The following is a 13,534-nucleotide window of genomic DNA, read 5'->3' as shown; positions in this document are numbered from 1 at the left end:
CAGGGAGAGGGAGGGAGAGGGATAGAGAGTTAGAAACATCAATGACAGAGAAACATCGATCAGCTGCCTCCTGCACACCCCCTACTGGGGATGTGCCGCAACCAAGGTACATGCCCTTGACCAGAATCGAACCTGGGACCCTTCGGTCCACAAGCCAACGCTCTAGCCACTGAGCAAAACCAGTTAGGGCCCAATTGCATTCTTCCTTCATCACCACCACCAAGGAACAGGAGGCATCCAGGCTCACTATTGAGGTTGAATAGTAAGCAATTGACCAACTTATTAAGGTTGATTTCTCAAACTACAATAACATGGGATTCTTAGAATATTTTGGAGAATGGAGGGGAAGCATTTATTATCTACTACGTAAATGTTGAACACAGCATTTCACAGATTCACTCCCCATAAAGCCAGGATCCAAGTAATAGATCCTTTGGAAACAGGAATAGATCCTGGTTTTGGTTAACTCTAAAAGCATTTTCTTATGGAAACACTGTTCTAATTTGGTGTTAGGATCTACTTCTGCAACATTCTCCTGGTTCATGTACTGCCTGTGACATGGGATTGCAATGTGGGTCAGAGACCAAGTATGTTCATAATCAGAAAGAAATAATTATTCATTAATCTTCATCCTTCTTACTTAGCTTTACTTTCGCTTTTTTTCAATAGCACTTCTCCATTTCTAATGTTAGGATGGAAAAATTTTCCTTCTAGACCTTCTAGGTTTGTTGGCTGGTTTAATAATTAAGTTGACTTAAATGGATTAACAGGAGGAAAATAAATGTAATTTCGTGAATTTGGAAGCTCCATAAAAATATGAGACCCCAAAGGCAGTTAGGCAATTTAGGTTTATATGCTGTCCTGAGCTAAGAAATGGAATAGGGACCTGGGGCTTCAAATGGGAAGAGGACAACTCACAGGTAGAAGAGCAGATGTTTGGTAATCAGATGTTTGCCAAGCTATGCAGGTAAGCCTTTCAGATAAAACGTTATCTCTCGGATTATGTACTATAATATTGTACACTTGAAACATATAATCTTATTAACCAATGACACCAAATAAATTTAATTTTTAAAAAAGAAAGAAAGGTTAACTCTGGTAATATCTTTCTGGTCCAGGCCCCCCTACCTAATTACTGTAGGTAGTTAGGGAGTGGTAAAAGTTTTGCTTAAGTCTGCTGGGTCTTAACTGCATTCAGCTCAAAATAATTCATATGCCCAATTGGCACATGTTGGCTTGGCATAGTCTGCTCTGTTTCACTAACATGCTACGTAATTTACTGATGTTTGTCCTCTGTCTCCACACTCTTTCTGCTCCCAAGCTCCTTGAGGAAACAGATCTTTATTGTACACTAATGTATCCAACTTCTTGGAATAGTGCCTGGCACATATTAGGTGCTCACTGGATATTTGTTGAATGAATCAGTACATGAATGATCTTTGCTCCCTGAGGAGTTTATAAACTCCCGAAAAGCAGGAACCACACCTATCTTACTCTAGGATTTATCCTCAGAGCCTAGGTTGCTGCTTCTACATGGGAGGAGCATTTAAAGGTTGGGTGAATTAAAATGGTAGCTGGAGTTAAATACAGTTGACTTGCTAATGCTTGGTGCTAGGAGGTTGCCTGGCTAACAGATGAAAATGAGAACCCAAAGGTTATTCGTAACATTGTTTGTATGAGAAAATGCTTTCTGAGCTAACACACACACACACACACACACACACACACACACACACGAGGCCCGGTGCACAAAATTCCTGCACTTGGGTGGTCCCTCAGCCTGGCCTGCACACTCTCGCAGTCCAGGAGTCCTTGGGGGATGTCTGACTGATGGCATAGGCCTGCACCGCCTAAGCCAGCAGTCGGACATCCTTAGCACTGCCGCGAAGGCAGGAGAGGCTCCCACCACCACTGATGCACTCACCAGCTGTGAGCCCTGCTTCTGGCTGAGCAGCGCTCCCCCTGTGGGAGCGCACTGACCACCAGGGGGCAGCTCCTGCATCGAGCGTCTGTCCCCTGGTGGTCAGTGTGTGTCATAGCGACTGGTCATTCCACTGTTTGGTCAACTTGCATATTAGCCTTTTATTATATAGGAGATACACTGAGTGGCCAGATTATTATGATCTCTGAATGCATAATAATCTGGCCACTCAGTGTATACCCTATATAATAAAAGGCTAATATGCAAACTGTCCCCTTGACCAGGAATTCGACCAGCAGGCAGGCCGGCCAACTGCCCATGTCCCCTCTCACTGGCCAGGCTGGCTGGACCCCACCCATGCACGAATTCATGCACCGGGTCTCTAATATACATATACATGCATATATACATATATACATATACATACACACACACACACACACACACACACACACACGAGTGGCCAGATTATTATGTGTTCAGAGATCATAATAATCTGGCCACTCAGTGTATATATATATATATTTCTGTTGGCAACACAGGTAGAGCAGAACCAGAAGTTGAACAACAATCTCTCTCTCACACACACACAACCAACAATAGCACCAGCTCCCTGGACCCCATGTTAACCCTTTGCACTTGCTTGCTTTTTTCTTGATTCCTGCTACCAATGCTAACCGTGTTGAGTCACACTCAACATCCAAGTGCAAAAGGTTAAGCTAACCAGCTCTGGGCCAGGTGAAGAGGCTAATGACTATCTAATGTCTTGTGGTCGCCTTTTTCTTGTAAATATCTTGTAGGCCCATCCAAGTCAGATTGCTGGCCCATTCTGGTCCTAGTGGAGGTGGAGGACGTGATAGTTTATTGCTGAGGTAAGATGTCCTTAGGACTTAATTCATATGCTAAGACTACTGGCGCTTCTTATACTAAATTAGTATATCTAATATGCTGAGATTACTGGTGCCTTTTTCTTCTAGTGCACAGGGTCTGATCCAACTGATTAGAGGGCTGGCCAGACTAGGAACAGGTACAGTATCCCCAGACTCAGTTTCCTTATCAGGAAAAACAGGCATTTTATTAAAGCTACTAGAGGCCCAGTGCATGAAATTCATGCACTTAGGGGGGAGGGTCCCTCAGCCTGACCTGTGTCCTCTCACAGTCCAGGAGCCCTCGGGCCTAAGCCGGCAGTCAGACATCCCCTGAGGGCTCCTGGACAGTCAGACATCCTTAGCACTGCTGCAGAGGCAGGAGAGGCTCCTGCCACCACCGCTGCTGTGCTGGCCAGCCATGAGCCCGGCTTCTGGCTGAGCGGCGTTTCCCCTGTGGGAGCGCACTGACCACCAAGGGGCAGCTCCTGCATTGAGTGTCTGCCCCTTGGTGGTCAGTGTACATCACAGCGACCGGTCGTTCCACCATTTGGTCGATTTGCATACTAGCCTTTTATTATATAGGATTGAGAGGCATAAGGCATGTAAAGTGTTTCACACAGTGTCTTAAAAGCAACTGTTAGCTATTACCTTTACTGACTTTTCCTGTTTCTTCATTCTTTGTTTCCCTCGGCTAATTTTGGTTTAACCTAATGGGGGGAAGACTGCTTCCCCCCAAACACTCTCTGGGCATGCGCACCAACAGAACAGCCGCACCCTTTCCTAATCATTGATGGGGGGGGGGGGGTGAACAGACTCACCTCCCACCCACTTTGACGGGATTAGGAGGCAAAACAAGGTAAAGCTCCCCGTATGACAGATTAAAAGGGCTGCAAACCTCCGCGCTCCTCTTCTGGAGAGCGAGCCCACGAGCGCGCCTCCGAGAGCCCAAGGACTCACAAGCCCGCCCCGCGACTGCGCCAAAAGCGAGCACGGCCGCCCGCAGCTACTGGGGGGGGGAGGGGCCGGCTGGCAGGCTTCTCATTGGCCCAGAGTCACAGAAGCCGGCAGATTCTCCCCCTTCCGGTTGCTGTTGGTTGGAGCCGAAAACTGCGCCCGCCGTCATTGGCTGAGCCCAGCTGTCAGTCCTCTCGCGTCTGGCGGCGCGACACAGCCCGGCGCGGCCTGAGGAGCAGTCTCGAAGCCTGCTGCAGGGAGAAGATGGCGGTCGCAGTGAGAACTTTGCAGGAGCAGCTAGAAAAGGCCAAAGAGAGCCTAAAGAACGTGGATGAGAATATTCGCAAGCTCACCGGGCGGGATCCGAATGACGTGAGGTAAGGGCCGGGTGAGAAATGCGGGCTCCGAGAGGCAGCCATCATCCGGCCGAGGTGAATTGGGGGCGGGGAGGGCGGCCCGCTAGGAGAAGGCTGTTACATCGAGGCCTGTTCCCGGGGCGGCAATGGAACCCGGGCTTCGCTGAGGTGGGGAGTCTCCAAGGCTCCCGCCCAAGGTCCCCGGGCTCAGGTGCGTGAGGTAGGACAGCGCGGCCTGGGCGCGCCGGCGGCTGCCAGGCCTGTGGGGAGGAAGGCCGGGACCGCCGCTTCCCGCCCTTGCTCTGCAGGCCCCGGGCTGCCGCACAAAGCCCCGCCCCCGCCGACCCCCGCCGGGCGCCCGGAGGCCCTCCCGGGACCGGGTCGCCGCCTCGCTCCCAGGCTCTTGTCCACGTGCCGCTGCCTTGGGGTCGGCGAAGTGAGGGACTGATTCACGTGTGTGAACGCGGTCAATATGATGTGTGTGGTACTGGGCTTGAAAAAAATAAGGAAGTTAAATAGCAGTCCCTGCCCTTTTTCAAACACGCGAATTTGATACGTCTGTTGAGAGTTTTCGTGGGTTTTTTTCTCATGATGAACCTCGCCCGTGAATGAAATACATGAGGAGTGTCCACCCGTGATCTTTGCACTGATTTGTACATCTCTCTCAGGCCCATCCAAGCCAGATTGCTGGCCCTTTCTGGTCCTGGTGGAGGTAGAGGACGTGGTAGTTTATTGCTGAGGTAAGATTTTCTTTGGGACTTAATTCATATGCTAAGACTAACGGGTGCTTTTTATACTAAACTAACACGTCTTTCTAAACAAAAGTCCTGGTAGAACCAATGTTAGAAATGTCTGTGTTTAAAGCTGTAATCGATTGTAGTTTCCTCACAGTTACCTTGTAACTTCATTTATAGGCAAAACGAGATTGAAGAGTGTATTAACTGTACCAGTTTTGTGTAAACTTAATTTGTTCTTGTGGGGTTTTTTAAAAATGCTTTAAAAGTATCGTGGAGTGAGTGCCCAGTTGAGGTTGCTTTGGTTGGAAAGATACTTAAAAATTTCAATTCTCTTGCTAAATGGAGGTATCATTTGTCTTAAATTTTAAGTGCTTTCTGTTGGACATTTTTAATCGCAGGCGTGGATTCTCAGATAGTGGAGGAGGACCCCCAGCCAAACAGAGAGACCTTGAAGGGGCAGTCAGTAGGTATGTTAAAAATTGAAAAGATTCTGAAGGCATAATTAAGTTACCTTTCCTGAGGTGGTATACAGATGTAAATTCATAGTAAGTACTGTTTGTCGATGAAATAATCACCAGCCTATAGAAAAGTTTTATAAGAGTTTATTTGAGCCACAGTTTTAAGTATATGCCCAGAAAGCAAAATCTCAACGGATTGAAAAAAATGCTTTGGAGAAGGGTAATTTTGCTACTTATTTTATACATTACAATAAAAGGAGGAGACATAAGGAGGGATACAAAACCCATTGGTGATAAAGGAGGCTGGAGAAAGCAAAGCAGGGAAATCTCTAGGATTGGGTAAGAAGCAAAATGGAGAGACACAGTATTACTTTTATGTTGGTGGGTACAGGATGGTTAATTAACATTTATGGTAGGTAGAGATGGTATGTGGGAACAAGACAACAGTAACAATGAGGTATTGGGCTGTGGAGCCTGCAGTTGTGCTTTGGAGGGGTCTAGAAAAGATTTACCCTGTCATTTCAAAGGTAAGTTATCCTAGATGCTTACCAGCAATGGACAGAGATCACTTGAGATAAAGATTGACCTTTGCTAAGGAAGCTGTGGGCCTGGGACAGCCATGGCCTGCACAGATAGGAATTTATAATCAGACCATCCTGTGTGGTTGGTTACTCTTGGTCACCGAGACATGCAGTTTCCCTCAAAACTCAGTTTTTCGCTAATGATAATAAATATTCCCAAAATAAAGGTCATGAGACAAATAAGATTGAGAGCATAGTGAATTTGTGCTACTTTTCTGTCTCATACTGCAAAAACAGCCAGTTTGAGAAGGAAAGGAGATCAAAGTCTGGATTGGGCAGTGGTGTTATATTTTATTCTTTCACTATTAGAGGAAAAAGTAAAATGGGATGGGGACTGATAGAATGAGGTTTCTTAAAAAGTCCTAGAAAAAGTAAACATTTACTCTAGGTCTGCGCTTAAGTCAAATTCTGTAGTGGTCATTTAAATTATCTTTCCTATGACAGGCTGGGAGGGGAGCGTCGGACAAGGAGAGAATCACGCCAAGAAAGCGACCCAGAGGATGATGATGTTAAAAAGGTAATTGAGATTAAAAGAACTTAGAGGATGAATGTAGTATTTTCATCTTACAACACTTTAGAGTACCACCCATATGCTTGTTAAGCCACTGAGATTTTCTTTTCTACTGTAGCCAGCTTTGCAGTCTTCAGTTGTAGCTACCTCCAAAGAGCGTACACGGAGAGACCTTATCCAGGATCAAAACATGGATGAAAAAGGAAAGCAAAGGTAACTTTTGTGACTTTGGGGTGGGGGTGGGGGGCTTTTCAAATAATGCAATTTTAAGAAAATTTAAGCACTTGTCCAAATGCCTATAGTATGTTCCTTTGTAGGAAATGCCAGGTTTAAATGAAGTGGATTTTATTGAAATTAAATTTTCTTTTTCTGTTCTTTAGGAACCGGCGAATATTTGGCTTGTTGATGGGCACCCTTCAGAAATTTAAACAAGAGTCCACTGTTGCTACTGAAAGGGTATTAATGCAATTTTATTTCCTTTACTTATATTATAAAAGAATTTGCTTATGTTTTCAAAAAGAGCCAAAAAGCTCTCCTAAGATTTAATTGCAAGCCTGAAATGGAGCCAAGGAAAAACATAAAACTTTTCTGGAGTTAACTTATCAACCATCAACCATCAACCAATCTTTCTTAAGGTGCAGTGAAGTAATTGAGTGAACTTCCTTGTAGTGTAAAAAACTGTGGGCTGTGAGTCAGAAGAACCTAAGCTCTATAACAAGCTCATTTTCTTCATCAAGGAAGTTGAACTCATCATTGGTACTAGTTCAATAATTCTTATTTTTTTTTAAGATTTATTTTCACACTTGGGCAGTACTTAGCACTCTAGAAGCAAAAGCATAAAAGTTTACTGCCCTCCACAGTTTATTTAAATGTGTCATCTTTCTAGAAGCTTTTATTTTGCTGAAGGTACAAAATTGTGTCTGTAGAGTTGAACACCCAAGTTACTGTTTCTTAGGGAAGAACTTATAGTGGAAAGGGAGAAAACAATTCAGTTATAGGAGATTAATAAACTTATTACAGATTTTATGTATTAATTTTACTACAGAATATGAAAAGCTTAAAAGCATTTTAATGTGTGAATAGTAAATGTATTTTTTTAATAGATGGAGAGAAAGTGTGACTAGTTAATTCATTAGGATATCACATCTGTTGGATTTTTTATTCAGAAAGAATAACTGAAGACAGCCTACCTGTAAAGACAGTTTTTGTGGTTAATTTATAAATCTTACCTAAAAGTCACGTTGGAATACAACAGTTACTGAATTATTGGCTAATAGCTTTAAAATTTAGATTTTTACATGTAAAAGCTTCAGTTTCCATTTCCTGAAAGAGAAATTTCAGTATTAAATGCTAAGTAGTGCTAAGTTTGAATTAGTTGGTACTTTGAATTGCAAATGTGAATCAAATATGTAGATAATTTTGTGAAATTATTATGTTTCACATAATCAGGGTATGTAATGAGATTTTAAAGTTCATTATTTATCTTTAGCAAAAGAGACGCCAGGAAATTGAACAGAAACTTGAAGTGCAGGCAGAAGAGGAGAGAAAGCAGGTTGAAAATGAGAGGAGAGAACTATTTGAAGAGAGGCGTGCAAAACAGACAGAACTGCGGCTTTTGGAGCAGAAGGTTGAGCTTGCGCAGCTGGTGAGTGGGCAGTATTTTCAAATTCTAATATTGATATAATCCTTCATGTTTTAAAAGCACTGACCTTTTTACCTTTTCTTTAGCAAGAAGAATGGAATGAGCATAATGCCAAGATAATTAAATATATAAGAACTAAGACAAAGCCCCATTTATTCTATATTCCTGGAAGAATGTGTCCAGCTACCCAAAAACTAATAGAAGAGTCACAGAGAAAAATGAATGGTAAGTATATATGAAGAGATCCATTGAAGTATTCCTAATGGGTAAGGCAATACACACACATGCATATTTGTTTGTTTCCTATAATAGTTGATTAAAAAAAATAATATACTAATGGTTTTGAAGTACAGGAGGATCATTTGTTTCATAATGGAGTTTAACCAGAAACTTTCATATTTTGTAGGTGGTGCTCAATTCATGTGTATATTTTATGCATTTGAGTGATGCGACCTTTTTTTGCTTGATACTTTTTAGTAGGCAGACATAAATACAATGAAGCAAGAAAAAGTGAACATAGAACATCAATGTAGTCCATAGAGGGGGAGCACACACAGAAGGGTAGATACTGCTAAGGTGATTAGATGACTTTATTTCTCAGGATCAGAAAAATGAATGCATGATGTACCATAAAACTGATTATTTGAGGGAAGTTTTTTGTCTTTTCTACTAGCATAAAATTAAATAGCAAAAGATTGTCACATAGGTAATATGCAACTAATTTGTTCATTTTAATCCTCCCCTGAGGCTATTTTTTCCATGAGATTTTTAGAGTTGGGGGTGGTGGGAGGGGAGGAGAGACAGAGAGAAACTTCAATGTTGCCTCCCTCATACACCCAACCAGCAGGGCCAGGAATCCAACCTGCAACCCGGGTACATGCCCCTTGATCGGAAATCAAACCCATGCCCATTTGATGCACAGGCCACCACTGAGCAGTGCAGGCTATGGCGATTAATTTCTTCATAGATGTTTCCAGTGGATCATTGCTTTTGTCATTTTATGTGAATTTATAATTACTTATTTGCCATAATTAACTTTTATAATCCCTCCCCCCCCTTTTTTTTAATCCTCACCCTAGGATACTTTTCTATTGACATTTAGAGAGAGAGGGAAAGACAGAGAAATACCAATGTGAGAGAAACACATTGATTGGTTACCTCCTGCACACGCCCTGACCAGCACCTGGGCCGGGGAGGAGCTATGTGCCCTTGACTGGAATTGAACCCAGGACCCTTTGGTCTCCAGGCCAACACTGTCCACTGAGCCAAACCACCTAGGACATCATTATTTCTTTACAAAAAGAAATTTAGATAAAGCTCAATGACAGTTTGTGGCCAGGTGTCAAGTTGTGGCTGAATATTCTTAATCCTAGTAAATTTTACACATGTAAATTTTTGTTCTTTATAGCTTTATTTGAAGGTAGACGCATCGAATTTGCAGAACAAATAAATAAAATGGAGGCTAGGCCTAGAAGACAATCAATGAAGGAAAGAGAGCATCAGGTGGTGCGTAATGAAGAACAGAAGGCGGAACAAGAAGAGGGTAAGGTGGCTCAGCGAGAGGAAGAGTTGGAGGAGACAGGTAATCAGCACAATGATGTAGAAATAGAGGAAGCAGGAGAGGAAGAGGAAAAGGAAATAAGTATAGTTCATAGTGATGCAGAGAAAGAACAGGAGGAGGAGGAACAAAAACAGGAAATGGAGGTTAAGATGGAAGAGGAAACTGAGGTAAGGGAAAGTGAGAAGCAGCCAGATAGTCAACCTGAGGAAGTTATGGATGTGCTAGAAATGGTGGAGAGTGTCAAAAATGTAATTGCTGAGCAGGAGGTAATGGAAACCAATCAAGTTGAAAGTTTAGAACCTTCAGAAAATGAAACTAACAAGGAATTGGAGCCAGAAATGGAATTTGAAGTTGAGCCAGAGAAAGAATGTAAGTCTCTTTCTCCTTCAAAAGAGAATGTTAATGCTCTAGAAATGGAAAATGAGCCTGAGGACAAAGAAGAGAAAGAATCTGAGCCCCAACCCGAGCCTATGGCTCAGCCTCAGCCCCAGCCCCAGTCCCAGCCCCTGGCTCAGCCTCAGCCTCAGCCTCAGCCTCAATCTCAGTCCCAACCAGTACTCCAGCCCCAGCCTCTCTCTCAGCCTGAGACTTTGCCATTAGCCGTTGTACAGTCATCACCTCAGGTTATTCAGGAGCAAGGGCATTTACTACCTGAAAGGAAGGAATTTCCTGTAGGATCGGTAAAACTCACTGAGGTGACAGTAGAGCCAGTCTTGACAGTACATCCGGAGAGCAAATCCAAAACCAAAACTAGGAGCAGAAGTAGAGGTCGAGCTAGAAATAAAACAAGCAAGAGTAGAAGTCGGAGCAGTAGCAGTAGTAGTTCTAGTAGCAGTTCAACCAGTAGCAGCAGTGGAAGCAGTTCCAGCAGTGGCAGCAGTAGTAGTCGAAGTAGTTCCAGTAGCAGCTCCAGTACAAGTGGCAGCAGCAGCAGAGACAGTAGCAGCAGCACCAGCAGTAGTAGTGAGAGTAGAAGTCGGAGTAGGGGCCGGGGACATAATAGAGATAGAAAGCACAGAAGGAGCGTGGAGCGGAAGCGAAGGGATACATCAGGAGTAGAAAGGAGTCACAAATCTTCAAAAGGAGGCAGTAGTAGAGATACAAAAGGATCAAAGGATAAGAATTCCCGGTCCGACAGAAAGAGGTCTATATCAGAGAGTAGTCGATCAGGCAAACGATCTTCAAGAAGTGAAAGAGACCGAAAATCAGACAGGAAAGACAAGAGGCGTTAATGGAAGAAGCCAGGCTTTCTTAGCCTATTCTTTGCAGCAGAAGATTTCTTGATGAGTAAAAGGATTACCTTTCCTTGTAAGGAGGATGCTGCCTTAAGAATTGCATGTTGTAAAAATATCTTTTTGGAAAATACAGACTGTTTGTTTACCAGACATTCTTGTACTTTTTGCATAATTTTGTAAGAGTTATTTATCAAAATTATGTGAGGTTCCAAAATATGTAAAAATAATAATAATAAAAAAAGATTAACATCCCTTGTCATCTTTTTTAAATATCCTATTCTCTTCAGTAAGAATCTGTATATTTTAATAGGTAAATCTTTAAGTCTGTTTCCTTCTAATTCTATATCATACTTTGCTTTTGTAGAAATAAATGCTCATTTCTTTCATTAGTTTTGGGATGTTCTCGACACTTGTATAATAAATATCCTCTTGGTATCATTTTCAGCTTTTATCATTAGATACTGAACATGATTAGAATGTCTTTGAAGGTTTCCAATTTTATTTGCCTTAGACAATTATTTTGTGTTGTCAAAGTCAGATCTTTGGGGGGGCCATAGTTCTTAGGATGTTTTACTATTTTTTCTAATTTCCCTTGTTATTTTTATCCCCAACTCATATTTACACCCTAAATTTGGTATATAAATTAAAACAGTATGATTTGGTTGGCATTTTCTTCACAATTATGGGAACATTTTTTGTCTTCATTGTTTCTTTTGTGATGCAGCATATACATCTGTTAAAATCACTTCTTTCCAGGAGAGGGAGGTAGAAAAGTTTATTCTAAACTTGGTTTTTTTAGTTTGTGGTCTTGTCTTAACTTTTGTGTTGGCTCTAACTGAAACATGCCAATAAGTGTTTTCAAGAATTTTTGTTGAAGTATTGTATGAAAGTTTACAAAATAAAGAAGGTTCATCTACACTTGAATCTGTAAACAAGATAACACAAGTGTATCAAGTGATTATTAACTTTGTTGTTTTATAAATTTGTATGAGTTTGGAGTATCTGTTGCCCATTACATGTGCAAATAAATGTGGCTTAGATTTGTGTGACTGCTTAAGACTAGTACTTGTATTAACTTTTTGATGCTTTATACAAGAGAGCACTTAAGTTGCAGATGGTCTTTTGAGTTCATAATTTAACATTGACTATATAACTTTAGGTTTGACTTTAAATATTCATTATGCCTTCCTTTGACAAGTAAATGGTAATAATGGAAATGTTCACAGGCATTTCCAGCATTGTATAAATGTAAGTGAACATGTTAAAGGAAAGAACTCTAAAATATCCTTTCTTGGAGTACTAAATAAGCAGTAAATGAACAGAACTCCAAATGTGGGGCTAGCTAGCTACCTGCATCCCTGGGCCAGTTTTATCCCCTAAGAGGAGCTTCATCAGGGATTTTAATCTCCAGCAGTAAGTGGTTTCCCCTTATTTTCGAGGGATATGTCCCTTTATCTGCGAGGGATGCCTAAAACATGGATGGTATCAAACCCTGTGAATACTATGTTTTTATCCTAGGGAAACAAAAAGTTTGTTAGGCATGTTAAATTACCAGTAATACAAAAAAGAAAAACATAGAACAAAACAATATAATAAAGGTTATATGAATGTGACGACTAATTTCAGGGTATCCTTTGCCATTCAATACTTTTAATCTCAATTGCAGGTAACACCATAGGTGAGGGGCTACTGTACAAATTTTTTCCTGTGCCAGGTTGAGGAAAAGATAACCACTTAAAAGGGATGACCAACTTCATTGGCCAGTGTGGCTCAGTTTGTTGGGCATCCATCCCATACACCAAAAGGTTGCCTGTTCAATTCCTAGCCAGGGCAGCCTGTCACTTTCACATCGATGTTTCTCCCTGTCCCTTCTCTCAAAATCTTTTAAAAGAAGGGTTACATGTTTTAAAGTCATTTTATGAATAAAAAACAATTTTGTGTAATAAGATCCTTTGTACAAGTTAAATTTTGTTCACTCATGTTTTTCTGCAAAATTTGAACAATTTTCATGGTACTTAGAGAAAAGACTAGTTTTGGCTTTAAGCGCAATTGTTGGGAGTGGTGATGGTATAAAGCATGGGGGAGAAAAGTCTTGGAATATGAAGAACAATTTTCAATTCAAGTTTTGCTGATGTATGTAGAAATCTAATTTTACTTGGTGTGCATTTATAAATTGGAAAGTTTCATTTTTTAAATTGAGTTCATTTATTTTTGTTTCCAAAGCTTTCTCAGAAGTGAAATTACAAAGAAAGATCAGATATAAGGAATGTTAGAATGTAAAAGTAGGAACAGTTTACTGTTGTGGGGAGGCAGGGACATTCTAGGGTCCTATTAGAGGTTATAAATTAGTGTTTATGGTAAGTTTAGAAGCTGAAAAGGAACAGGATTAGTGAGTAAGGACAACTTAGTTTGGAGCTCTGTAAGTTAGCAAAGGCATCTAATTTGGTGTTTAGAAAATATCTTATTCACCCTTAAGATGCAAGGTTTGTACTGCCACAGGAATTAGAAGATTCTTTGGTCTTCAGTGGACTGTATCCAATTCAGGGCGCACCTATGTACTGTTTCTAGAACTGGTAACCACACATACTCTAGTAATTTAGACTAACCAAGTAAAAATAAGTTGAACAAGCTTATAAGTTAAATAAATAGACAAATTTAAAAGGAAAGCTATTAGTGATAACATGGTATAGTAATGGGTCAATGCAGTCA

At 41.4% G+C, this 13,534-nt stretch overlaps 1 protein-coding gene across 2 annotated transcripts; it reads left to right on the top strand.

Annotated features, from left to right (window-relative positions):
• The first annotated feature begins 3,948 nt into the window (after window positions 1–3,948).
• PNN (pinin, desmosome associated protein) lies at window positions 3,949–11,071 on the top strand. Of its 2 annotated transcripts, XM_008160806.3 has the most exons (9): window positions 3,949–4,121; window positions 4,769–4,840; window positions 5,236–5,304; window positions 6,321–6,393; window positions 6,506–6,600; window positions 6,768–6,843; window positions 7,877–8,032; window positions 8,116–8,254; window positions 9,438–11,071. In XM_008160806.3, exons 1-9 carry the CDS (start codon window positions 4,009–4,011, stop codon window positions 10,820–10,822), a joined length of 2,178 nt encoding a protein of 725 aa, XP_008159028.1. In that variant the 5' UTR covers window positions 3,949–4,008; the 3' UTR covers window positions 10,823–11,071. The 2 variants fall into 2 exon arrangements, with proteins under 2 accessions (XP_008159028.1, XP_054581539.1); XM_054725564.1 differs by lacking the exons at window positions 3,949–4,121; window positions 4,769–4,840; window positions 5,236–5,304 and having other exon boundaries at window positions 6,329–6,393; window positions 6,510–6,600.
• Window positions 11,072–13,534: the final 2,463 nt, after the last annotated feature.

This window comes from Eptesicus fuscus, chromosome 2 (assembly GCF_027574615.1).
Source record: "Eptesicus fuscus isolate TK198812 chromosome 2, DD_ASM_mEF_20220401, whole genome shotgun sequence".
NCBI classification, from domain to species: Eukaryota; Metazoa; Chordata; class Mammalia; order Chiroptera; family Vespertilionidae; genus Eptesicus; species Eptesicus fuscus.
The sequence above is the reverse complement of the archived record's forward strand: the minus strand, read 5'-3'. Positions and strand labels throughout refer to the sequence as shown.

Coding starts and splice junctions, on each gene's coding strand:
- PNN (XM_008160806.3), top strand. CDS start 4,009: ATGGCGGTCGCAGTGAGAACTTTGCAGGAGCAGCTAGAAAAGGCCAAA. Junction 4,841..5,235: donor CGTGGTAGTTTATTGCTGAG/GTAAGATTTTCT, acceptor TTTTAATCGCAG/GCGTGGATTCTCAGATAGTG. Junction 8,033..8,115: donor AGGTTGAGCTTGCGCAGCTG/GTGAGTGGGCAG, acceptor CCTTTTCTTTAG/CAAGAAGAATGGAATGAGCA.